The sequence below is a fragment of the Heloderma suspectum genome, chromosome 17 (genome assembly GCF_057233095.1).
Source record: "Heloderma suspectum isolate Gila_16-S chromosome 17, 16-S_ref, whole genome shotgun sequence".
In the NCBI taxonomy this organism is placed as follows: Eukaryota; Metazoa; Chordata; class Lepidosauria; order Squamata; family Helodermatidae; genus Heloderma; species Heloderma suspectum.
The window spans coordinates 1810271-1837517 of NC_139474.1; the positions used below are offsets into that span (position 1 = coordinate 1810271).

The following is a 27247-nucleotide window of genomic DNA, read 5'->3' on the forward strand; positions in this document are numbered from 1 at the left end:
TCCCCGTGTTTTGTGACATATTACTGCCTTCCCCTCTTGCTGTTTCCTAGCCACTGCTGAAAGCCATATGCTGATCTTTGGTTTGATCCAGCACAATAATTGGCCTGGTTTGCATATAATGCTAACCCATGGTTTATTTAAACCATGGTTTGTTGCCCTGCCCAGGGTTTGTCTGGCAGGTGATCCAACAAACCATGGTTTGTTTGCTCAGTCCCTGGATTGTTTGTTTCCTTCCTCCTTCACCCGCTCCCTTCCTGAATCCCAACTGCCTTTGTGGCACTGAAGTACTGGCATGTAAAGAGGCTAGGTTTCTTGACCGCACTTGTCCTCTGCCTCTGCAGCCTGGAAAAACAACCTATGAGCAACCCACAATTCTGGGCTTGCATATAACGACAACCCATGGTTTAAACAACCCACAGTTCACAATCCAACAATATACCATGAGTTCTCTTCATGGGCTGTTTGTGGTTAACAACCATAGTTCCGGGTTCACATGTAACGACAACCCACGATTCAACAAACCATGGTTAATGAAAACACGGGTTGTTGTCACGTGCGAACCACATCACTGTGTCTGAACCCATCCCTACAAACAAACCATGGATTGTTAACCAGCTATAAACCGGAAATAGAACCAATGGTTTGTTGCTGGCATAGTGATGGCAAATTAAACAACTCAAAGTTAACTTAAGAACTAATTGTAGGTTAAGTTTGGTTGTTTAACCACGAACAACCCAGTGACTGAGTTTGGATGACACACCGTGCCTTGGTGTGGGTTATTTAACCCACAACAAGCCACGGTGCCCACACACAACTTGCATATGCAGCCCCTGCTCAGGGGTTGTTGTGTTGTATGAACCCAGTGAGCATCGGTTATGCGAGGGTTAAACAACCCAGTGAGCTTTGGTTATGCGAGGGTTAAACAACCCTCGCATAACCTGAAAATAGACCATGGATTATGCGAGGGCTGTTGAACCCTCACATAACCCACGCTCGTCAGGTCTGCACGAAACAACAACCCCTCCAATGGGGGTTGCATATTCAAAAAGGTGGCTGAACGCTCCCCACACATGCTACAGCCACACTGTAGGTTAAATAACCCATAGTGGGTCTTCGTGTCGCATGAACAGCCTCACAGGCTTGTTGTTGAACCATGGATCAATGTTGAACCGCAGCTTATCAAGCTCTATGAATGCAGTGCATTTTCCGTAGGGTGGGTTATCGTGTTCTCTGAATGCGGTGTGTTTGCTGCAGGGTGGCTTGTTAGAAAACGAAACCACGCTGAAGGCTGGCAAAATGGGCAGGGCAGAAACAAACCAGAAGTAGGGAAAATAAGCTGCGGTTTGTTTGCTCATCTGCAAGACAATTCATGAACAGAGCAACAAAGCATGGTTAACATAGACCACAGCTTAGCATTATGTGTTAACACAGCTATTATGTTCCAATTGCATCTTGGTGCCCCCCGATAGCAGAAGCAGCAGTAAAGGCCTCCCCCAGTACTGCAAGAGTCTGGAACACACTGTAAGAGAGACTGTTGCTCAGTGAGTAGAGCAGCTGAAAGTCAGATAAGGCGGGAGTTGATGGGAAAAATCTTCCTAATCAAGATCCCGGAAAGCCTCTGCCAGTCAGAGTAAACAATACTGGGTAAGATGGACTTGGATATAAGGCAACTTCCTAAGTTCTGCCAAGAGCAGCACAACCACATTTTTAAAAAACCTAAGGACAGTCTTTAGAGACACAGTGGTGTTTGTTTGAATTCAAAGCAAAATTTGTAATTGTTCAGGCTCTTCTCCAGTGTTCCAGAACAAGAACACAGAGGAGATGCTGGGTCCCTTGCATGGCGTTACATATCTTTATTTTTTCATAGCACCGTTGGCTATAAATAATTGATGGAACACAATAGTTTAGAATTCAATTACACGGTTTTATAATGGTGGACTAAGTAACTTGGGGGTTTGCAATTAGCAGAAACCTCGTTACAGTTCTACTAAATCATTCGTTTAAACACTTGAACGTTATTAGTGCAACCGTTACCCAAGTGGACAAAATTAGGGTAGCTATGGGGAGGGGGAGAGGAGGAAATGGCCTTATTCCAGCTTTAGAAGTGGGGCAGGTTTGAGCAGCTTTCACTGCAGTCCAGCTCAACTTCATTTTGGAAGGCCAGGGCCACCACACCAACTAAAGGCAGACCGCAGTTCCCCGTGCCCAATGCCATCAGAAAATTAGCGCTTCCCATATTAATAAAATGTACCACTTAAACCCCCTTCATGGATCACTGCCTTGTTGTGGCGAAGGGGCTTGCGTAACTCAGTGAAGCCATAAGCTATGCCGTGCAGGGCCACCCAAGACGGACAGGTCATGGCAGAGAGTTCTGACAAAATGTGGTCCACTGGAGAAGGAAATGGCAACCCACTCCAGTATTCTTGCCAAGAAAACCCCATGGAACGTATCACAAGGCTAAAAGAGATGACGGCGGAAGATGAGCCCCTCAGGTCAGAAGGTGTCCAATATGCTACTGGGGAAGAGCAGAGGGTATTTCCAAGTAGCGCCAGAAAGAGTGAAGCGGCTGGGCCAAACCCGAAAGGACACTCAGCTGTGGATGTGTCTGGTGGTGAAAAGAAAATCCGATGCTATAAAGAACAATATTGTTTAGGAACCTGGAATGTCAGATCAATGAATCAAGGGAAGCTGGAGGTGGTCAAACATGAGATGGCAAGACTGAACATCGACATCTTGGGAATCAGCGAACTAAAATGGACAGGCATGGGCGAATTTAATTCAGGTGACCATCATATCTACTATTGTGGGCAAGAATCCCTTAGAAGAAATGGAGTAGCACTCATAGTCAACAAAAGGGTGGGAAAAGCAGTACTGGGGTACAATCTTAAAAATGATAGAATGATCTCGGTACGAATCCAAGGCAAACCATTCAACATCACAGTAATTCAAGTCTATGCCCCAACCACTGATGCCGAAGAAGCTGAGGTTGATCGGTTCTATGAAGACCTACAACACCTTCTAGAACTAACACCAAAAAAAGATGTCCTCTTCATCATAGGGGATTGGAATGCTAAAGTAGGAAGTCAAGAAATCACCGGGATAACAGGCAGGCATGGCCTTGGTGTACAAAATGAAGCAGGACAAAAGCTAATAGAGTTTTGCCAAGAGAACATGCTGATCATAGCAAACACTCTTTTCCAACAGCACAAGAGGCGACTCTACACATGGACGTCACCAGATGGTCAATATCGAAATCAGATTGATTATGTCCTTTGCAGCCAAAGATGGAGAAGCTCCATACAATCAGTCAAAACAAGACCTGGAGCTGACTGTGGCTCAGATCATGAGCTGCTTCTTGCAAAATTTCGGCTTAAATTTAAGAACGTAGGGAAAACCACTAAAGCATTCAGGTATGACCTAAATCATATCCCTTATGAATATACAGTGGAGGTGAGGAATAGATTTCAGGGATTAGACTTGATAGACAGAGTGCCTGAGGAACTATGGACGGAGGTCCGTAACATTGTTCAGGAGGCAGCAACGAAATTCATCCCAAAGAAAAAGAAATGCAAGAAAGCAAAGTGGCTGTCTGATGAGGCTTTACAAGTAGCTCAAGAAAGAAAGGAAGCGAAAAGCAAGGGAGAAAGGGGAAGATATACCCAACTGAATGCAGAGTTCCAGAGAATAGCAAGGAGAGACAAGAAGGCCTTCTTAAATGAACAATGCAAAGAAATCGAGGAAAACAACAGAATGGGAAAGACTAGAGATCTCTTCAAGAAAATTGGAGATCTCAAGGGAACGTTTTGTGCAAAGATGGGCATGATAAAGGACAAAGAAGGCAGGGACCTAACAGAAGCAGATGAGATTAAGAAGAGGTGGAAGGAAGACACAGAAGAACTATACAGGAAAGATCTGAATGTCCCTGATAGCCATGAGAGTGCGGTCACTGAACGTGAGCCGGACATCCTCGAGAGTGAAGTCAAGTGGGCCTTAGGAAGCATTAGTAACAACAAAGCTAGCGGAGATGACAGTATTCCAGCTGAGCTATTTAAAATCCTAAAAGATGATGCTGTTAAAGTGCTGCATTCAATATGCCAACAAATCTGGAACACTCAGCAGTGGCCACAAGACTGGAAAAGGTCAGTTTACATTCCAATTCCAAAGAAGGGCAATGCCAAAGAGTGTTCAAACTACCGCACAATTGCGCTCATTTCACATGCCAGCAAGGTGATGCTCAAAATCCTACAAGTTAGGCTTCAGCAGTATGCGAACCGAGAACTACCGGAAGTACAAGCTGGGTTTCGAAGAGGCAGAGGAACTAGAGATCAAATCGCCAACATTTGCTGCATCATGGAGAAAGCAAGAGAATTCCAGAAAAACGTCTATTTCTGCTTCATTGACTACGCTAAAACCTTTGATTGTGTGGATCACAACAAACTCTGGCAAATTCTTAAAGTGATGGGAGTACCAGACCACCTTACCTGTCTCCTGAGAAACCTGTACGAGGGTCAAGAAGCAACAGTAAGAACCAGACATGGAACAACCGATTGGTTCAAAATTGGGAAAGGAGTACGACAAGGCTGCATATTGTCACCCTGCTTATTTAACTTATATGCAGAGTACATCATGAGAAATGCCGGGTTGGATGAATCAGAGGTCGGAATTAAGATTGCTGGGAGAATTATCAACAACCTCCGATATGCAGACGATACCACCCTAATGGCAGAAAGCGAAGAGGATCTCAAGAGCCTCTTGTTGAGGGTGAAAGAGGAGAGTGCAAAAGCTGGTTTGAAACTCAACATTAAAAAAACTAAGATCATGGCATCTGGCCCCATCACTTCCTGGCATATCGAAGGGGAAGAAATGGAAGCAGTGACAGATTTTACTTTCTTGGGCTCCAAGACCACCACAGATGGTGACTGTAGCCATGAAATTAAAAGACGCTTGCTCCTTGGGAGGAAAGCTATGGCAAACCTAGACAGCATAGTAAGAAGCAGAGACATCACCTTGCCGACAAAGGTCCGTCTAATCAAAGCTATGGTTTTCCCAGTAGTAATGTATGGCTGTGAGAGCTGGACTATAAGGAAGGCTGAGCGCCGAAGAATTGATGCTTTCGAACTGGAGAAGACTCTTACGAGTCCCCTGGACTGCAAGGAGGTCAAATCAGTCCATCCTAAAGGAAATCAACCCTGAGTGCTCATTGGAAGGACAGATACTGAAGCTGAAGCTCCAATATTTTGGCCACCTAATGCGAAGAGAAAACTCCCTGGAAAAGACCCTGATGCTGGGAAAGACTGAAGGCAAAAGGAGAAGGGGACGGCAGAGGATGAGATGGCTAGATAGCATCACTGATGCAATGAATATGAACTTGAGCACGCTCTGGGAGAGAGCGCAGGACAGGAAGGCCTGGCGTGCTATGGTCCATGGGGTCACGAAGAGTTGGACACGACTGAACGACTGAACAACAACAACAACCACTTAAACCCTCTTCAGACATGCATGCAGCAGCACTGTTTTACAGAGCCAGCATGGAGGCAACAGATTGTTTGGGTTGGAATGTGGGAAACCCACTTTAAAATCCCCTTTCGGTGGGGAGGGAGAAACGGGAGCGGCCCCTGGTGTGAGGACAAATGACTACCTCTCGGCAAGTTCTCATATTCAGAGACTTCAGCAAGACAGATTCAGGAAACTGGGGTTTATCACCGTTGTAAAGACAAGGTGTCTTAGCAGGAGCAAGGAGAGGAAGAAGCATAGCAAAGCATTCCCCAGCCAGTTGAGGGAGCCTGGCAGTCCAAGGGCCTCCTTCGAAGGATCTGGGAGAAGAGAGCCCTTAACACACAAACAAACAGGAAGACGCAGGAGGGAAACTAGCCTGCTCTTCCATCAATGGGCTTCCTGAATGCCTGTTCAGGAATAAAGCTGTTTCTTGCTTCAGTCTCTCTGGTACCTGCCCCATACTTTCTGTTATTATCTTCTCCCTTTTGTTATTATCTGGCAACTGGAGGCTGGGACCTATCTGTTTTGCTTATGTCATTCTAAAGCACCCAGTACGGTGATGGCACATTCTTTTTATGTACGGGAGAAGCCCACATTTTCGAAGGACTGCAAACTTTAAGAAGAGAAGCAGTTCCGTGCAGATCTGCTTGATGGGCAGGTGGGATGAAGCCCAAGCTGCTTACAAAATCACACATGATCCAGGAGCTCAGCACCCGCCCACACAGCCGAGGAAGTCAAAGCCGCATCCCCTCCAGGCCTCCAAGAGCCATCTGGAGCTAACAGGCGGACCGGTAAATGGAGCTTCCAGGCAGGATTTTCTCTGGCTTAAGAAAAATGAGCATGCCTAGCTGGGTTTGTACAATGGGGATGCCGTAGCCTCTCGCTCACCACGCCTCTCGCTCATCACGTTGTGGCCACCTTCACCACCCGCGGAGCGCGTGCAACACCAGGCCAGCCCTCTGGCCACCAACTGCAGAGGCGTGGATGCTGATGGACCACTAACATGCCAGCGGGGTGGGGTGGGGGGAGAAGCCTACTTACTACAGCCTGTCAAGTAAACTCTCTTCTGCATAAATCTCTCACCCTCTAGTACAACCCATTCCCAAATAATGGCAGAGATCAGAGAAGCCATCTCCACATATTTTAAGTGTAGGAATGTTTTTGCTTGAGATAAGCCAGGCCATACTGCAATAAGACAAAAGACAGCATGACTCTGTTCAAGTATTACTCACTTGGGAAAAGTGCAGGCATGCCCTGAGCAGTGAAATTGACTTGCCCAGAAACTGCTTAGGATGAGGTCTAGTCAATTTCACCACTATTCCCTCCTCCCCCAAGGAAGGGTCATAGCCACTACTATTAGGACATGCAGACAAAGGATGCAAATGCTTCCCCCCTGCAGTGCTGCTCTCCCCTTATGAATGGTCAGAATCAGCACCTTCACAGTGGGATAAAGGGAAATGTTAATTCCCAGGGCTCCAAAAGAAATAAGTGTTCAGATGCCGCCAGATTATATTTTCCTGCCACTCTGGCTGCAAAGACCTTAAAAGAGGTATGAATGGACACTACAAAAAGCTGAAAAATGAGGGAGTCCTGGCGCATTGCTTCACGGTGCATGGATCCTAGCAGACTTTTTGTGGATCACAAGCTAGTCCCTCTCCGACACCCCTACCTTCCCCACAGTGTCACCCAAACTCAATGTGTTTAAGAAAACTTATATCCCATCCTTCCACAGTAAAAAGGGGAAAAAAAGATTTCAAGCCCTATATGCACAAAGGAGAGAAAAATGGAAGTAGCTATCATAAATTATGATCAATTATAATTATAATCTGTTCTAGACGAGTAACCATGTTAGTTTGCTCCAGCAAGAGTCTTGTCGCACCTTGAAGACTAAGATTTTATGGTGATTTAAGCTTTCATGGAATATTTATTACTTTTTTAACCTGCCCAATAACCAACATGCTCTGAGTGGATAACACACGAGGCACAACTGACAGAGTGGGCTCTAGTCCGTTAACATTTCTACCACAATAACACCTGTTGGTCTTTAACATAATACAAGACATTTATTGCAATTAAAATAATGAGTTGTGCAGATTTGTATGATGTTAGTCGCTTGCAATCACAAATGTGACATTCTGGAGTCCAAGAACTCAGGGTTCTCACTCACACCTCCCCAGACACCAGCGGAATTCCATCCTCCCCAACGACCATTATCTCCATTTCCAAGATGAAACACGGAGCTGTTTGCCAGTAGGAGGGAGATCAGTTGCCCCCCTCTGCCTACGGTCATTTGCAGGCAGATCACCGCCATCAGGCCATCTGCAACTCCGAGGTCTCCCACACAGCAGCAGCAGCCCCCCACACCCCTCCTTCCCTCTCCCCCTCCTTTCTAACAGCCCTTGTTCCAGCACACTGTTGTAGTAAACGAAAGGACTTGACCAAGGGGCTGCCAGCAGCCACCTCATTATCTCCAGATCATTAAGCCACGAAGGGGGGAAAAAAGAACCAAAGCCTTAAATGGAAGGACTGGAATCTGGCATGATAGGCTCCCTGCTAGACAGGCAGATGTATTTACACCGATATCATCAGCCTAAAACGCCTGCCACAGAAGCCAGTACACAGAAGCACCAAAGGACTTTCTTTCTCTCCGACGTAAAACCTGTGTCATGGTTCTTGACACTTCAGACGCACATGACCGAAAGCTCCACCATACAGAATTAGAAGACAACTCCCAGCACATGGACTATACCTCCATGATTAAAATAAAAAAGGAAAACCTTCCCTGAATATTCTGCACCACGTGCTAGTTTTCTTAAGTGCTAGAAAGATTTTTTTTAGCATCGGAAGTAGTACCGCCCAGATATAGGTTGACTGTCTCCATGAGAACCATGTGAAAGATTCTGTTATTTCCCTGTGAATGACAGCAGCATTCCCAACCTGGTAGTCCAACCTACGCTGAGAGTGCAACTCCCATCATCCTCAATGCCCATGCTGGCTGGGAATGATGGGAGTTGCAGTCCAATACATCTGGAGGGCGCCAGGTTGGGGAACGCTGAATGACAGTGCTCAGGGACAGTCACAGGCACCCTGCAGCCAAGAAAGCTGCGGAGCACACCCAGCCCGACTCGCAACCCAGCAAGCCAAACGCATCCTGCCATTCCAGGGCCTGTCAGACAGGAGGCTGAAAAGGGTGGCGGGTGTGTTGTGGTTTACTGTACTGGGCTCCGGCCCACACTGGAGGACCGCCCTATCCCCCAGACTCAGCCCAGCGCCCTTGCACGACTCTGCTAGTCTCAGGGCTGCAGCATCGACCAGAGGCTCTTGAACCCGACACTCTTCAATGGAGGCAGTTCACACATTTAGCTGGTGGTGGTTACCCCTAGCTTTGCTTGGAAGACCACAAAAGCAACTAGCAAACACACCCAGGGAAACGAGCACCCGCCCTTCCTACTGATCAGTGCTTCCCTTCCAGGGGCAGCCAAGGGAAGGGGGCCTGGCCAAATCTACGGCCAAGGTCAGTTCTGAATTCAAATCTACCTGGGCATTTAGTCCAGCCAGGGCTCAGGGTGCATCAGGGCCTGTTGCTGCAATGTGTTAAATTCCAAGGCTCAGATCAGGAACATGTAACGGAGTACTGACGAGAGTGCCTCCAGGCGCATGCAGAGTACCCTTTCCTAGCAAGCAAGGAAGGGCAGCCCAACTGCAAACTTCCATGATGCGGAACAGGGCTTAGGCACCAGCCCCTCTTGCTCTCTTTATAAAGTAGCTCCTGAGGCTGTTCTGCACAGCACTGCTGTAGGCAACACCTCCTCTGGTCACAAATCAGATTAAACAATCCAGAGGCTGCAAGCCAGTCTCCTGATGTCCTCCCTTAATTAAAGCTCAAGAGGGCCAGATCCTGCACACACACATTCATCCTCAAGGCAGACGCAGAGTTCGGAGTAGTGCCAAGTCAGACGAGACCAGGATCAGCCTCAGAGCCGAGAGTAGTCCCAGCACAATCAGCAAGGGCTCTTTGATTAAGCAATTTTCCCCATCCTCCTTCCCTGCAATTACTACGCTCATGCCTGAAGGGGGAACCGAATAATAAGCTTCCACATGCACTCAGGAGAAAATTTTCCCATCCGAAAGAGTGCCAAGGCTGATCTTTGAATACCTATGTGCGAAAATGAAAACCCAGATGGCCACCAAGGTGTGAGGATTCGATCTTTAGATATCTCCAGCTTCGAGGGTGGGAAGAGATCAGACAACGCGATTCGTAACAGGTTAATAAGACTGTGAATGGGACAGATACAAGGTAGGCTTATATGTAAAAGGAGACCACAATTCTTGGCCTAGAAGACTATCAGTGGAACTCACTGCCACAGGATGTTGCAACAAGTACTAGCACGAAGGGCTACCGGAAGAGGAGTCGATGAATACAGCTGGGGGTGGGAGGCATGAGTGTGACAACAGAACGCCCAAACACTTGGTGTGAGGGGCCGACCACCAGTAATGGCAAGCACCCTGGTGCCTCATTTATGAACCGCCCCAAGGCCCCAGAGACACAGCAGACAGGAAGCTGTGCCAAACACGCCTCCCAGGCAGCGCTGGAAGGGGTGCCAGAAGAGCCCAGACTAGCTCTTCGGCCGCTCCCTCAGGGCCGGGAGGTGCCGCTGGCGAGGGGGCAGCACCCAAGCAGCCCCCCTCACGCCCGCGGGTCCTTCTCCCCCCAAGCCTCGCTCCTGCAGCTCCCCCGGCCTTGCCCAGCCCAGCGCCCCCCAGATGTGTTGGACTACAACTCCCAGCATCCCCCGGCCAGGCAGGACGCGACGCAGGCAAAAGGCGCTCGGCGGAGTCGAGGAGGGCCCGGGCCGCCTGGAGTGGGGGCTCCCCGCCACCCCACGCCTGGGTCCCGGCCCAGCCTTCACCGCCCCGTCCCGCTGGAGGGCAGGAGGCCCCCAGGAGCGCCCGAGGCCGGCCCGCCCCAGGCCGGAGGCCCACCCCGCCCGGCTCTCTGCTCGCGCGCGCCGCGGCCAGCCGGCTGTCGGCCGGGGCCCCAGCAGCCCACGGCTTCTCCAGGCGCCGGGGCGCGCCGGGGGCCACCGCCGGCCGCCGGCGGGCAGCACGCCGCGGAAGCCGTGCCCCGCCCGCAGGCCGCCTGGGCGCGACGAGGCGGGCCGGGCGGCGCTGTGCCCCGCCCGCCCCGGCCGTGCGGCCGCGCGGGCAGGCGGCGCCAGCCGTCGGCGCTCGCCTCCAGGGGAGGCCGCCTCGGCGCGGGGCCCGGCGGGGAGCGCTCGGCGCCGGCGGAGGGGGGCCGCCCCGGGCCCACCCCCGCCCCGCCCGGCCCACGCGCGAAGACGAGCGACGCGCGGGACGAAGCCAGCGCCGCGGCCCGCCTTCCCCGCCGCCGCCTCGCGGGGCGGCCCAGGGCCCGAGGGGGCTCGGCGCGCCCCGCCTCGCGAGCTCCCCCGGCCCGGCCCGCGCGACGAGCGGCGCTCGCGGCCCCCGTTACCAGCGCCGGCCCGCGCGCCCCGGCGGCTCCGGCGGCGGCGGGCGCAGGGTCCTTCCCGCGCCGCGCTCCGGCCCGTGCTGGCGGCCGGCCCTCCGCGCCCGCGCTCCGCTCCGCTCCCTCGGCGCCCGGGCGGCTCCCTCCGCTGGCCGCGCGCGCGCGCAGGGCGCCGCGGGGCCGGCCAGCGGGCGGGGGCGCGCGGGGGAAGCCGTGGCGCGCCGGGCTCCGCGCCGCCCGCCCGCCCGCCCGCCCGCCCGCCTGCCCCTCGCGGCGCGCGACCTGCGGGCGCTGCGCGGCTGTTCCCGGGGCCGTGCGCGCCTCCCTCCGGCGCTCCCATTGTCTCCGCCGCGAAGTTCCCGGCGCCTCCGCCGCTCCGCCCCCCGGCCGACTAGTTCCCCGGCTCGCCGGGGGGGGGGCGGGGAGTGGGCGGGGGCGAAGCTTCGCCTTCTCCGCGCGGGGCCGGGCCGGGCCGGGCCGGGCCGGGCCGGGCCCTCCCCCGAAGTCTCCTTTGCGGAGCCGGGAAGGGAGCGTCCGGCTCGCGAGGGAGCGCGCTGCGGGCGCTGCAGGCAGCAGCCCCGCGGAAGATGCGCGCGAGGGGCGGCCCCGGGTCCCCCTCCGCGGGTCTCCGAACCTTGCCGCTCCTCTGGTGGGGAAGAACGGGGTTTGCGCACGTTTAGAACCGGGGACGGGACGGGACGGGGGGGTCCGCATTGCTGGAATTTGCGGGGCGGGCGGATCCATTTTTTTGCCGTTATTACTGACTACACTCGTATCCCAGCTTTGTGCCAAAAATGGCGCGCAAGGGGGCAGGCAACAGGGAAATCCCCAGAAAAGCAAGAAATGCGAGTTAAACAAAAATAGATCAAAACCAGAATTAAAGACGCAGCGATGAAATAAATAGACAGCGCCCAACCCCTTTCAGTACTCAGACCCGCTTATATGCCGAAGCCTTGAAGGAACACTTCTTTGCCCGCTGACGGAAGGCCAACAGGGAGAGAGCCAGCCTCTTTCGGCTAGAGTTGCAGGGCCAAGGAGCTCCCACCAAGAAGGCCCTGCCTTGTGTCCCCACCCAACGTGGCTCCCACGGCAGCAGCACGAGAAGGGCCTCTCCCAAACGGGGCCGGCCCTAGGGGAAACAGTGCCCTGGGCGAGGAGTGCCTTTGGTGCCCCCCGCCCAGTCAGTTTTGCAGGGCCACCCAAAGGATTCATGGGGCCTGGTGGAGGTGTGATGTCCATCGAGAACAACACTGCTCCAAACCTCCTCTCAGCCAGCGAGCTACAGTTTGTACAAGCCGAAGTTCGAAAATAAGGAAGAGCTATAAATAAAAAAGGTATCCAGCTGCCCTCTTGCAGCTTACGGCTTTCTGTAATTATTATTTATATAGTGTTTGTAGCGTTTACAGCCTTTGAAGTGCTAAGTGCTTGGTGTTGCCTCAGAGTGAAGCTACACTCCACTGATTTCTGCTTAGCGCAAATGACATCAAAGTGGAAATGGAAAAAGAACCATACTTTAAAGCGAACTGAAGGAAGATCATTTTTGTAGTTAGTACCCAAACAACCTGTAGAAGCCAGAAAGAAAGCTTATAGCCACTTGCTTTTTGCCATCCTAACTCCCCGCAGCCAGTTCGATGCTCTGACTTGGATTCCTGCATTGAGCAGGGGGATGGACTCTATGGCCTTGTAGGCCCCTTCCAGCCCCACTACTCTATGATTGTATGATTAGAAAACGCAGCCTCTGAGCTCAGCTTGGCAGCCCCCTCAGCTCAGCTTACCCAGCTGACTACCCAGCTCTCCCACCCCTAAGGCTGGCCACGCTCCCCTAGATGGTAAAAGCCAGGCAGGCTCATATTGGAGAAGGCAGTCGTTCAGGTAGCCTGGTCCCAAGCCGTATAGGACTTTATAGGCCACAACCCACACTTTGATTTGTGTTTGGAAACAGACCAGAAGCCCGTGCAGCTGCTGTAACAAGGGAGTCACGTGCCCCCTGTAACCAGCCTCAGTCAAGAGTCTGGCCACGCCACGGCATTCTGGACCAGCTGAAGTTTCTGAATGGTTTTCAAAGGCAGCCCCACATAGAGCCTGTTACAGTAGTCCAACTGGGATGTAACTAGAAAGACATTTTTTAAAATCAAGTCTAAGGATGTTTTTGCTGAAGTAAATCCAACAGAATTTAATAGGACTTATTCACAAGGAAATAAGAACATCAGAAAGGCTAGATCAGACCAAGGGACCACTGAGTCCTGTGCGGGGGAGCGGGACATGTGACTCTCAAGATGGTGGACTGCAACTCCCATCAGCCCTAGCCAAGGCAGCCAATAGGGAGGGAGGATGGGAGTTGCAGAGAGGACTACATGTTCCCCATCCTTGTGTTAGGCCACATGGCTAAAAGGCACTCTTCAAGGTCAGCCCCCTGTGCAGTAGCCTAGCCTAGATGTTACTAGAGCATGGATCTCTGTGACCGACTCGTTTAGACAGAAGTCCTGTAGTTCCCAGCATGGCTGCCTGCTACGTGAAACTGACAGGAGAAGTCGTCCAGAGCTTTGGAGTTGGGTGCTCTCAATATGACGATATCTGTCCTTTTCATAGCACCAAGCGCAGCTGTGGGCATCCTGAAGAGACACCTGGAGTCAGCAAAGGGCTGAATGCGGGCTAACAAGCTGATGTTCACTCCAGATCAGACAGAGGTGGTCGTGGTGAATGGTTCATCCGTTCAGGGAAGTGGTACCCATCCAACCTGCTTGAGATGGAGCTTCATGCTCCTTTAAGGACCAATGCTAGATCTGGCATTCCTGGATGAAGCAGCATCAGGGGTGCTCAGTGCCTTTTGCCAGCTTCAGGTGGTGTGCCGGCTGCGTCCCTGCCTGGAGAGAGATGAGCTGGTCACAGAGATCCATGCTCTAGTGACATCTAGGCTAGGCTACTGCACAGGGGCCTGCCCTTGAAGACTGTCTAGAAACTACAACTAGTTCAGAATGTCGAGGGCAGGATATAAAGTGGGACCAGCTACCATGAACACAGTGTGACAGTGTTGAAAGATCTCCTCTGGGCTCCAGTTTGTTTCTGGGCTCCATTCAAAGTCCTGTCTTTGGACTTTAAAGCTGGCCTGGGATCAGGGTATCCAAAAGATCATCTTCTCCCACACGAACCTGCCAGTTCATTACGATCTTTCTCAGAGCCCATTCCCTGGGTTAACCTTCTTCAGAGCTTAGGCTACTGGAGAAATGGCCTTTTCTGTGTGGCAGTGAGAATGAGGAGTTTGCAACACCTTTATTCTCATACGCAGGGTCACAAAACAAGGCCTCCCTCCCACCATGACACATTGCTAAAGCCTCCACAATTTGATTTAGAACTTTAAAACATTTAATGGAATGCATGCTTGCAGCCTGACCAGATGCTTGTTTATATGTGTGTTTGTTTCATTTATGTTCTGCCTTTCCTTCAAGGAGCCCAAGGAAGCATAGATGATTCTCCTCCTCTGCATCTTATTCTCACAACAGCCCTGTGAAGTAGGTTAGGCTGAGAGTCAGTGACTGGCCAAAAGTCACCCAGTGAGGTTTGTGGCAGAGTGGGGACTAGAACCCGGGTCTCCCAAGTCCCAGCCCAACACTCTAACCACTACACCACACTGGCTCTCATATTTACTCAGCAGTAAACGTGTGCAGGATTGCAGCATTTGGTCAAACAGGAGGTGTCAACTGTCTTGCCTCTCTTTCATCCCAAGACTTGGAATCCTGGCTGCAATTTTATTCACACTGACTCTGGAGTAAGGGAATTCCCTCTCCCCAAAAAGCCCAAATGGGGCGGAGACACAGAAAATATGAGCTGTCCTGGGTAAATAGGACAGCTGGAAAGTATGGAAAGGAGACCAGGGTTCTAATCCCCCCTCCCCTCGGCCATGAAGCTGATTTCACATGACCATGACACTCTTTCTCTCCCTGTTTCTCCCAGTATAATCCTACCTTACAGGATTGTTGTGAAGATAAATAGGGGTGAGAACAATGTACATGGGCTTGAGCACTTTGGAGAAAGGGCAGGATATAAGTGTAATAAATAAATAAATAAATGCATACATAAATAATACAGCAATTAGCAGTTCCAACTGTCCCTTTTTATTTGTTTAGCAAGGACAGCCCTGACTTCCCATTCTCGGCTGCCCCCGCCTCTTTCCCCATTTTGCCCCTATCTTGCCTTTCGGGGACGCCCTGGTAAAATGTTGCGAGTGTGAGCTGCTACCTTTGCCATTCTTCAGGGCTGTGCTCCCCTAGAAATTAAGCCATCAAGTGGATCTTGTCCCTAGCGCACTGCCATGCCAAAGCATGCATGCGCATGAAGGCTTTCAGCCCGTGCAGTGCATAGCCTGCTGCTTCACAGTTGCTGGGACATATTTGCAACTCTCCCTAACAGATGACAACTATGTTTTTCGCATATCTTTTTAAGTAAAAGAACAAATACCTGCTTGGCTCTTGAATCAAGGGAGGGCACAGACAGGCTGCTTCAGAATAAACCAGCTTTCCCCAGCCTGACGCCCTTCAGATGTGTTGGACTACAATAGCCAGGTGATGATGGGAGCTGTAGTCTGTCCATGCACCAGGTTGAGGACGGCTGGAATAAATGAATATGGATGGCGCTCCTGCAGGTGGTGAACAACAGCCCCGAGCAATGTCTGATGGTGGGGGTGGGGTGTCCAGGTCTCGCAAAGCCATCCTTGGTAGGAGCTGGGATGTTACAAACGTGGCCCGCTTCTTGCCCGTGAAGGGTTGGAGGGCATTGCAGCTCCCTTTAACCCTAAAAAGCAAGAGGCTCACTAGCCCAATGGACCACCCAAGTTATCTTCAAGGCAGAGCCATTGTGCCTGGACTTCGCCTTTTTCACTCTCCCTCCACATTTTGCCCCATCACTCTAATCGAGGTTGAATTTTCTCCTGGTGCTCTGAGATGCCACCCAGCAGGCTAACAAGATAGTCACCGGGTTCAGGCTTGTGGTCATGTGTCAGCCAGGCAGTCCCTCCCTCCCTCTCCCTCTCACACACACACCCCACTCCCTGTTCTGTGGGGCTTTTCAGGGGTGAGGAAGGGAGGGAGGTTCTGAGAAGTCAGAAAGCAAGACAAGGTTGGGTGAAATGCACCAAACGAGACGAATGAGCCAAGGAGGTCTGCCAGAGCCTGAGGGGGGCATGTTTGCAGCTGCCACCTTTGATCTCCTAGTGGCCAAGCATTCATCTGGCCGGGCAGTGCCAGGAAAGACAACAAAAGCCACAGAAGGCCACTGGCCACTTCACAGGTCTACCCACCGAAGCACTTCAACCGTAATATGGGAAATGCTACTTTTCGTGTGAGCCAGAATTACGGATGTATGGATTTCCTTACATCCGTTGTGTCTGTGTTTTGAGGATTCTCAGGCTTCATTTGCTCTGTCATCTGCTCATGGACGGAATTGGAACTTTTTAACCAGAAATTCATTCTAGTTGTGCCAAGTTGCATTAGCACTAATTCACATTAACAAGCGCACATTAGCGCTACTGTGCACTTGCACAAATGTGTTAATGCACATTAGTTGATGCGAAATTAACGCAGATCCCCCCCAACTAAAAGTGAAATTTGTTGTTCAGTCGTGTCCGACTCTTCGTGACCCCATGGACCACAGCACGCCAGGCCTTCCTGTCCTGCGCTCTGGTCCACAAGTCTGCGGAATCTGCCTGACTCAGAAAAACCCAGTCCATTGAAAAATCTGCGGCTTGGATTCCTAAAACCCCAAACTCGTTTGAACCCATTGCAGATTTCTCCGACATCCAGTGGAGGCTGCTGGCTCCAATCTCAGTAGGGCAGTGAATCCGCTCCGGGTTTCCATCACTGCCCCTTCTGCTCCCCACTCCTCCAATTTTGCTGAGGCTGCCACTGTACCGTGCAGAAGAGCCAGAGAGAGCCCTCCGAGCTGGGCCCATCCAGTCCCATGTCCTGCTTCCCACAGGGGCTGAGCAGAGGACTCCGGAAGGCCCCTGAGCAGGGCCTGGCAGGCAGAAGGCCCCTTCCTCTTCTTGGCCGTCCACATCTGGTCTTCAGAGGGAAACTGCCTCTGTACATGGAGGTGCCATTCCTAACTCTCATGGCTCATAAGACCATTACAACGCCCTTGCTGGGTCAGTCCGAACAAGCTGAGTCCCTCTAACCCAGAGGTGTTGAACGTCAGGTCTACAGGCCACATCTAGGGTCCCAGTCAGTCATCCAGGGCTCCCCAGATGACCACTCCCCCTTCTCCATCCATTGGATTCTCCAATCCCCCAGCCATCCACTGTTTGGTGTTTTCCCAACTTGAACAGTCCGCCTCACCCATTATAACAGGTTGGAATCCCTCTCCTAAGGCTTAGTGACTGGCAGGAAAAGCTTTGAGATGCAAGTGTTGCTGGCATTTTGTCCCACCCCTTTGCCTTTGGCACCACCCAGTATTGGAATGTGGCCCCAGGAGCTTCTCTGAAATTGAATTCTGCCCTGGGCTGAAAGGGGTTCAGCACCCCGGTTCTAATGCAGCAGCCTCATTTCAGAAGCCGCCCACCAAAAGCCCCTGGAAAGTCCACGAGGAGGACGTGATGGCAAACAGGGATGACAGCAGGACAAAGGAAATGCACGTGCAGCACACTGACAGTCGGGACGCCTCACTTCTGCTGCTTCCAACACTCTTAAAAACGACCTTCTGTCTCCTCCAGCCTAAGGCTGCAACCCTAAGGTCACTTCCCGGGGAGCAAACTCAGTCGGACTTCTTCCTGACTCTGCGTGCTCAGAATCGGGCTTCTGCCATTGTCCCCAGCTTTGCAGACCCAGAATTTGAAACACTGCCCAAAACGAGATACCCTTTCAGAAGAATCTTAATTCTGCACCCTAGGTTACGCATAAAAATAAAATCCCCATGCTTGCCTAACTGGAATGAACTGGCTTGATGAGGGCCTTCCTGGTGGCAGCCCCCCAACTGTGGAATGAACTCCCCAGCGAGGGCCGCCTGGTGCCAGCATGGTTATCTTTTCAGCGCCAGGTTAGGGCCTTCCACCTTTCTACTCCCAGACATTTGGCAGCAGATGATAGGTTTTAAATCAGGTCATGGGATATTGTTTGGACATCTGTGTGTGCGCACGTGTCTGCTCTGTATAAATGTTTGTAGCTAAACTGTTTTTATATTGTGCATAATACTGTATTTTTAAGGTTTTTAATCTTTGCAAACTGCCCAGAGAGCTTGGGCTATTGGGCGGTGTAGAAATGTGATAAATGAAATGAAATGCTGGCTGGGAATGATGGGACTTGCAGTCCGGCACATCTGGAGGGCCCCAGGCTGGGGAAGCTGGTCTCCAATAACAGCTGGGGAGGGGCTGCGGGGGTTGTGCACATTCTCATGGCTCAGTGCTTGGGCAAAAGGCTGGCTTGCGCTTCCCAAACCTTTGCTTCTTCCAGCAGAGGGAGCCAGAGTCCACCCCTCTGATCCCCTCCTTGGCCTTCTCCCCAGATCTGAACTCAACATGGAAATGTGGATTTATAAAAATAAAAAAATAAAAAATTGGATTCTGTGCAACTTTAGGCACAGTTGCCAAGTCAGGGGTTGAAGGCCAGCAATCAATACAAGTTCTGAATCAAGGGCTTTAGGGCCTTCCAGCATTCAAAGCACTTGACACACAGTCTCGCAAGAGCCCTGTGAGGTAGGCCGGTACTGTATTGCAGATTGGAGGGGGAGGCTAAGAGACAATGAGCAAATGCATAAGGGCGCAATCCTAACTCAGAGGCGACCGCCTATTCAATGCAGGGCAGGAGCAGGGCGAAGGGGATCGTCCCCTCTGCACTGCAGCTACCCTGCATTCGCGGCTAGACAGCCGATTTGGGCTGTCTAGCCATGGGAAGTCAAAGCGGGGGGGCGGACGCCGGACAACACATAGGAAGCATCGGAACTGCCCTCCTGCCCTCCCCACCCCACCCCCAGGAAAGCCCCATTTTCGCCACTCTGCACTCTCCTTACGAGGGCGGAGTGTGGGGCCGATCCATGCTGCCTACAAGGCAGCGCGGGAGGGGGTGGAGGTCGGTTCTCAGGGAACTGACCTCGGAGCGCGGGCTCCGAGGCTGGTTCCCAGGAACCGACCTATCCTATGGCCATCTAGCCGCTGACTAGTGGCCACAGGATTGCGCCCTGAGCTGCAATCTGTCAGACTGATGTCTCTTGGGATTTTGAACAATAGGAAAAAGCTTATTGTATATATATATAAAAATGGACAAAAATTGGAGCCATAAAAGCCCAATGTCCTGAATTTGAGGTTATCCAATGGCCAGCAATAACTTGAACTTATCAGCACTGTGTTGAAATATATGGTTGGTGCCAACATCAGGAAAAATAACATATGACCTACTTTTGATTCAAGGAAAGACAGAACCGTTTGCATTTTATGCTATAGGGTGGAGTTTTATTCAACAGACATCACAACCGGATTTACAGCAATATATGACTACTTCTGCTCTGAGCATCTGGACATTGTAACAACTAAATGAAGATTTTACATCACACTTAATTCATTTTTTTTTCATTTTTATTGTATTAATTAAGTCTCTTTTAATAGCCCATTGAGCCCCAGTTGTTCGGGGACTGTTTCCAGTGGTCTTTATTGTTATGTTGTTTTTGATTTTCCTGATATATAATAAAATTCTAAAAAACAATCCATTGGCCAGCACTTAAGAAACATTTCAATGTTTATACATAAGGCTCTCCCGACACGCTGGCCCAGGCTGCTGAAACAGACAGCTTCTGTCAGAGTTCTCACCAGGTCACAGGCAATAATAATAACAACAACAAAACAACAACAACACCAATAAACATATATAAAGTAGAGATCTCAAATAAAAAACGAAGTCCTAATTATTCAGCTGGATATAACTCTAAAAATGTAAATGACAAATATTGTGGTGTTTTTAAAAAAATAAGAAACGGAGGAATGGCCCCTTGCTCCCCCTCGCAAGAGGAGCGCGGAGCAGCCAAAACAGGGCGTGTTTAGGGGCGCTCCGGGGCGGGGCGGGCGGAGATGCCTGTGCGACCCATCCAATGTGTCGTCCGGCGGCCTCCTCCCCCTCTCAGCCCTCCCACAGCTGGACAGCTGAAAGTGGCTGTCTAGCTGAAAATGCAGGGCAGGAGGAGAGCAGAGGAAATGGTCCCCTCCGTGCTTCTCCTGCCCTGCATTAGATAGCCAGTCACCTCCCGGCTATCCCCACAGGATTGCACCCTAAATGTTCTCTTTTTTTAAAGAAAGGAGAAATGACATTTTTATTGAACCTTAACATATATTGCTGTATTTGAATGTTGTGTTTTACCAACAGTTAGACTGCTGAAGACCTCTGAAGGGCTCTTACCTTCTGCATAAGCCTGTCTATTTTAAGGCTGCAACACTCCCCACTGGGGAATCAAGAGGGAATGGGGCATCCCACCCCCCGTCCACATCACTGCCAGGTCACAGAAGCATGCCCAGGGTTCAATGGACAGGCGGGGGGGGCATGGCACACTGAGGTGAAACCTCCAGGGACCCGCTTTCAGTAAAAGAAGTCAGAGTGAAAGGAGATTCAGAAAATGTAGCTTTTCAAGAGGGAATTCAGGCTGCTCTAACTTTGCACTAAATTGCTCGTGAAGACAGCCCCTCTCTAATAAAGAATTTAACAAATGCTGCAATATATAAAGGCTGAATAAGAAGACAAAAGAAATCTCCTAAAAGAATGAAGTTTGAAATCTAAGACTGGAACACTTTGAAGAACTTGTTTTTATAAGAAGAATCAAAAGAACCTGGTGCACAGTTAAGAAAGAAATAAGATACAATTATTAAACATGCTTATTAATGAACCTGTGTAAGTAAAGCTATAAAAGGTAAAATATATAATAAAACATTTTAAATAGATTGCAATATAACAAAACATTATTAACAACTTTAAAAGAAATCTTATAAACAAATATTAACATATCAGTGTCTGCAAGATTTTTTATCTCTTTTCTAGACTGAAAAGAAGGCAAATGTTGGAAAATAAATGTCTAATGTTAATCCTGGCTCAGCCTAGATCCCAGATGGCATGTGTGAGACATTAAAGTCATATAATGAAACGTACTCAGCACATGACCCTGATGAGATATCTGGAAGTGATAGAATGCTGATAAGAATGAAAACATATTGTAGAGCTGGAAACGTGCAGAGGAGGGCAGCTAAAATGATCAAGGGGCTGGAGAAACCTCCCCTATGAGAGAAGGCTACAACAGCTGGGATTGTTTAGCTTGGAAAAAAAGGAGGGTCAGGGGAGACATGATGGAGGTCTACAGAATTATGCCTGGTGTGGAGAATGTGGATAGACTGCTGAAGACCTCTGAAGGGCTATTACCTCCTGCATAAGCCTGTCTATTTTAAGGCTGCAATACTCCCCATTGGGGAATCAAGAGGGAATGGGGCATCTCACCCCCCGTCCACATCACTGCCAAAATACTAGAATCCGGAGTCATCCTATGAAGCTGATGGGTGGGAGATTCAGGACAGATAAAGGGAACGACTTCTTCACACAGCACAGAGTGAAACTATGGAACTCGCTACCACAAGATGAAGTGATGGCCACCAATTTGGATGGGTTTAAAAGGAGGTTGGACAAATTCCTGGAGGGAAAGCTATCAACAGCTACTAAACTTGATGGCTCTGTGCTACCTCCAGTACCAGAGGCAGTGAGCCTACGTACACCAGTTGCTGGGGAACATGGGTGGGAGGCTGCTGTTGCACTCATGTCCTGCTTGTGGGTTTCCCCTGGGCAGCTGCTTGGCCACTGTGTGAACAGAATGTGGTCTAGATGGACCCTTGGCCTGATCCAGGAGGGCTCTTATATTTTTAAGTATACGCAAATGATGAAGAAACTCTTACTGGCTACAAGCAAGAGCTCTGAATCTTGGAAACGATATAACATGGACAGCATATCCTGTGAGACGAGACATGTCTATGATGGTGCATTTGGACCCAGAACTGAGAGCCTGTGTGGTGATGAATCAAGAGTGGACAAGTCATATGATGGAGACCTACATGAAAGTTGTTATCTCATAAGAAGCGGAATCCCTTACCAAGTGCAGTTGAAGAAAAAGTTTAGATCTTTTCCTGGTAGGGTTCCTGATGCCCTGGGGCCACCTCCATGCCAGGGGAAAGACTTCTCTGTCAAATTCCTGCTAAGCTACGTGCACAAGAGCCAGGGCAGGCGCAGCCAGGACATTTTGCTGCCCCAGCTGAAAGCCAAGATGGAGGGGCATAGATCCCTCATTCCACGGAGCAGAAGCCAGCCAGACTGACATATGTCTTCAACACTGGCGACTCGGACGGCATCCTCCACAGCATCTGAGCGAGAGCAGGCGCAGCCCTGTCCCCCAACGTCTTGCCACCACTCCCTGCCCACGTGCCCCGGCTTCTGCCGGCAGAGGCCACTGCCTCACTCGGCCTCATGGTAGGGCCGGCCCAGAGATCCATGCCAGGAAACCACTGGCATCCCTAGGACCACGTGCCATTGCTCGTGTGCTCTGCAGACAGATCTGTGGCAATGGGTCCTGGAGCGCCCTTCCCCAAGCTCGTGCCCCCCCACTGCTGCTCCCACTGGCCTGGCCGGGGGAGGCTGTCATAGAGGCAGGGATGACATCACAACCTTGCTCCCACAGACAGCAGCAGCCAGGGGAAGGTGGGAGGGCACAGTGCAGGCGGGAGGGGCCACCAAAGGTCACAGGTCAGTCGCTGCTCCCCCTCCCATGAGTGGTTGAAGCCAAGCAGGGGCTCACACACCAAGGCACATCTTTAGCCACAAAGCCCCAGGAACCGGGTTGCCAACTGATGACGGAGGGGAAACAGCTTGGCCACGGCTAAAGACTCAGGAGCAGAGGTCAGTGAAAAGAGCTGGCACCTCTGCGACCCTGACAAGCAACCACCCAGACATCCAGGCTCCCAGGTAAGGTTGCCACCTTTTCCCCAGCCCTGCTGCTGTGCCCTTAACATCCGCCTGTCACGCACCGATTTGGGGCTGGCAAAAGGCGAACTTGCTCATCTTCTGCTGCCCAACCGCCCAGCCTGGGCTGCCCTGTCTCCATCCCCTTTCGCTCCTGCTCTAAGCACTAGTCACATCCTTTGCAGGGCTGGAACAGGGAAGACCATGAACGTGCTGAGGCCGCCGCCACCGCCAGCCCGCAACGCAGGCCTCTTCAACACGGCCGTGGGGCCCCTGCAGCACCAGCTGCGCTCGGGGGAGTACAACCTCTTTGCGTGCGCCACCATGTTCGAGGGCGACTTTGTCCAGGTGAGAGGCCTTTGGCTGCTGGGTGGAGGGGTGGCGGGGGGAGAAAGCAGGACACGTCGAGCTGCCGTCATCACACCGATGCCCTCCAGATGCTTTGGACTTCAGCTCCCAACAGCCGCATCCAGCATGGCCTCTGGCCAGGAATTCTGGGAGTTGCAGTCCAACACATCTGGAGGAGGCCAGGCTGGCGAAGGCTGACGGAGCCCATGTTCTTCTCCCCTGAGTGGCAGCCGCTCCAGCAGGCCTTTCTCACGTGGCTAGCCGGGATCCGCTTACTGGCGGTGCAACCCGGGACCGTTGCAAAGCAGGCCCGGCTCTTTCCCCGGCTTCCGAAGCGCGATCGCTCCAATGGAGCGGACGAACGGTCCCTGCGGTGCCACACCCCGACCCCACCAGCCGTCTGGGGCTCTCGAGCCTTCCAGGATGGGCCCGGACACACCGCCGGGCCGACTCTTCCTTGTCCTGCAGGTCAGCAAGCGAGGAGGCACGCTGGACGTACACAACCAAGTGCAGCTGGTGCGGGTCGCCATCGCTGCCACCAGCCCCGGGTTCCGGGTCCCCAACGTCCTGCTGCTGGCCCGGCCGGTCCTCCCTCCTGAACAGCAGCGGCCGCCCCGCCAGGCCAGGCCCCGCCACACGCCTCTGAACACGCGGTTCGAGCTCACCAGGTGAGGCCTGCTTCCCCACGCCTGCTCCCTCGCCTCGTCGAGGCCGGTGCCTCCGCCCTGCCTCGCCCCACGGGGGTCCAGGCAACGCCATCTTCCACTCCTAACCCGCCCGAGCCTGCCCACCGCTCCCTTCCTTTTCCTTGGTGCAGAAAGCCTGTTAAGGAACAAAAGACGGAATGGCTGCCAAATGGCTTCTGAGTGGAGCCCTCTTTCTGTCTGGAAGCTCCGATTATGTTCTTGCTCTTTCACCTTCAGTCTGTCATATACTGAACAAAATTATCAGCAGTCAGAGTAACCTTTTCAAGAGCTGCTCAAAACACTTTGCAAGACATGTCAGCTAAGCCTCTCTGCAAGCTTCTTTGCAAAACTGCAGTTGTTCAGCAACAGAATTATGGTAGCCTTAGGGCGGAATCCTATGCAGGTTTAGACAGAAAAAAAGTCCTACGACCCACAGCATGCCTCAGCCAAGCATGCTGACTGGGGCATGCTGGGAACTGTAGGACTTTTTTCTGTCTAAAACTGCATAGGATTGTGCCCTTATTTATTTATTTGATGTGATTTATTTATACCTCACCTTTCTACACAAAAATGGGACTCAAGGTGCTTGCTTAGCCTTGCTAAGACTCAGCTGCTAGGCAGTTCAGGCCTCTGCCAAACCTTCGCTCTGAGGTATTGAGCAGCTCAGGTTTAGCCAAGTTTATTCACTTATTCCGAGTTCCTTTTTTCTCTTTTTTCCTGCTATTCTAAGTACAAAATGCCTAGTTTGGAATTTATAAGCACGTTATGGCTGGAGTGGGCAGTAATCAAAATAAATATTATTATTTTAAATATTTACATGCCGCCTTTAAGGGCCATCCAGCCCTCTCAAGGCATTTCTCACCACAAATTATAATTAGACAATACAAAATCAGTAGAAAAGCCACAAAAGCACACCATCTGAAACAAACAAGCAGCAACAGTTTACAATGTATCATTTTGTAAACCTGAGCCAGTTTAAAATATTTATATTGTGAATACGTTTGTCTCCCGCCCTCCTTCATTGGATATTTGTTTAGTTCACAAGCCTGTGGGCGGCAATTCTCTATCTTTCAATATTTTTGCAGTGTGCTTAGAGATGTCTTTTGATATAGTAAACAGTATGTAAATAGATTTAATAAATAAATACATAAATAAATAAATAAATAAATAAGCAAGAGCATAGTCACACATTGGCCCTGGTTTTCTCATCCTCTCCTGCATCATGGGCTCCCAGGAAGGATGGGGTTGCATGTGTTTTGGGGTGGTGAGTTTGCTGCTGCGGGGGGGGGGGTGCTGCAGATGACCAGGAGGGTTTTTCCCCCCAGCTGAGGCTGGTGTGCGTTTGAGTGATGCCAGAGCTGGTCATGGTTGTTTGCACCCAGGTAGCATCCATTTGATCCTGGCAATGTATGCATACCTGGGGCTGCCCTTGGAGAAATGTTCAGAAGCTGCAGTGGGTGCAAAACGTGGCATGGAGAGTGCTCTTGCTAGAAATCTGCCACACCAGCCTTACATCAGGCTCCCGATTTGTTTTGGGGCCCCATACAAAGCGCTGGTTTTGAACACTGAAGCACTGAGCAGCCTGGGACCAGGTGTCTCAAGGGTGGAGGTGTCCTCCCATTCAACCTGCCAGTTCTCTGTGGTCTCTCCGGCTTGGTCCCCCACCCCCACCCTAGTGAGGTGAGGCGAATGAGTGCACGGGACAGGGCCTTTCTGGTTACTGCAGCCATACCCTGGAACGCTGGCCTAGCCTGCTCATTCCTTGCTTCCTGGGGAGGCGAGAAACCTGTTGCTGCTGCTGCTGCTGATCTGAGGCAGCAATCGGGGCGGGGCTTTTCAGCCTGACCCCGTGCTGCTGGTCTGGTTTTGTTATTTTCCCGTGTCATAACTCCTTCTGCTGTTAGCTGTCATTTTGAGACTGGTGGTGTCACTTTCATGCAGAAAAGCCAAACTCTTGTCATCTCTCTTGTTGAGGCAGCAAGGTGGGGTTGGAGTGAAAATAGAGAACTGCACGACTAAGAGGGCAGACTGCTGGGCAACCTCTGGCAGGCCACACAGTCGGGCCGGCCCAGGCCCATGCCCAGACTTCCCTTTTCTTCTTCTTCCTCCTCCTCCAGGCTCCTTCCCTTGTGCTTCGTCAAGATCTCCATCCATGACCTGGAGAAGCAACAGCTCCGATTCAAGATGGCAACTGGCCGCACCTTCTACCTCCAGTTCTGCCCACAGCTGGACGCACGAGCCACCAGCTTCGAATCGTGGGTCAAGGTTGTCCACCTGCTGAGGCCCCCCTCGGACCTTAGCCAGGCGAGGAAGGAGCCGTCCGCGGACCTGTGGAAGCCGGGGGAGCTGGATGTGCCCGCAACAGGGGTGGGTCCCTCGAGGCAATGCATCTGGGCCCTGCCCCTCCGGCATTTCGCATGTGTAACCCTCTCCCGCCCCTGTTCTCATCTCCAGGAGAGACCCCCGCCCCCCCGCCTTGACCCAACGCTTCTCCTGGGCAGCTGTGCTGCTGGTTAAAGGAGGGGTTCGTGCTCAGCTATTTCCCCGCAGCATGGGTGTGGTGGCCCTTCTCCTGGAACAGCTGGAGTGCGAACACTTTGGGCAGCATGTGCTGCCTGCGTGCGCTGTCACTTCCCTGGAAGGCGAGCGGGGCACCGGCCATGGGTGCCCATGCGTGTGCATTTACAGGCATGCGTGCCAGAGCCAAGACGCACTTCTTGGATCCAGGCGCTGGCCGCGTTTTCCCACTCCTCCTTCCTCCTTCAGCCCCCGAGAAGCGGCTGCAGCTGGGACCCTCTGAGTCAGCGTGGGAGGTGTTCCCGAGGGTGCGGAAACTTGTGGAAATTGGAGGGAGGGAGGGGTCCACGAAGATGGCCTGCCCCGCCAGCTGGAATCTCCGCTGGGTCGCAGCCTCCTCAGTTCGCAGAGGGGGGGCACCTACGCATCGCCAGAAAAGAGGATTTGCATGTCCCCCCAAAGGACAGTGGTTGGCATAACATTTGCATATGATAATTTATGTAAAGAGAGGAACGTTTAGACACTACTGCTATACTTTAAAAAGACGTTCGATACCTGCTGCCTTGACCAGGTGATGGGTTTCCCCTGCTGCTGTCCAGGTGCTGCTGAGTGTGGCTGGACCACCTCCAGGCCCTGCTCCACTCTCCCTCCTGATGGTCCTCGAGCTTTACACCAGAGTTGGACTGGGCAGCCCTTCAAAAGGGGGAAGACTTCAAGGAGAGGATTGTCCTCTGTAAAGTGGGTCACATGGC

General features: G+C 51.6%; 2 protein-coding genes across 3 annotated transcripts in view; one reads left to right on the forward strand and one right to left on the reverse strand.

Annotated features, from left to right (window-relative positions):
* VANGL2 (VANGL planar cell polarity protein 2) overlaps window positions 1–11344 on the reverse strand; it is a 55605-nt gene extending 44261 nt beyond the window's left edge. Inside the window, exon 1 of one of the 2 annotated variants that reach the window (XM_084823884.1) lies at window positions 11267–11344. The gene's annotated coding sequence lies outside the window, so the exon portion shown is untranslated. The remainder of the gene's footprint in view (window positions 1–11266) is intronic. The other variant, XM_084823886.1, reaches the window with a different exon arrangement.
* A 10962-nt stretch (window positions 11345–22306) lies between these two features.
* LOC146334169 (Golgi-associated RAB2 interactor protein 6-like) lies at window positions 22307–26495 on the forward strand. Its single transcript, XM_084824484.1, has 5 exons — window positions 22307–22455; window positions 23130–23292; window positions 23761–23960; window positions 26096–26345; window positions 26433–26495. Exons 1-5 carry the CDS (start codon window positions 22307–22309, stop codon window positions 26493–26495), a joined length of 825 nt encoding a protein of 274 aa, XP_084680610.1.
* Window positions 26496–27247: the final 752 nt, after the last annotated feature.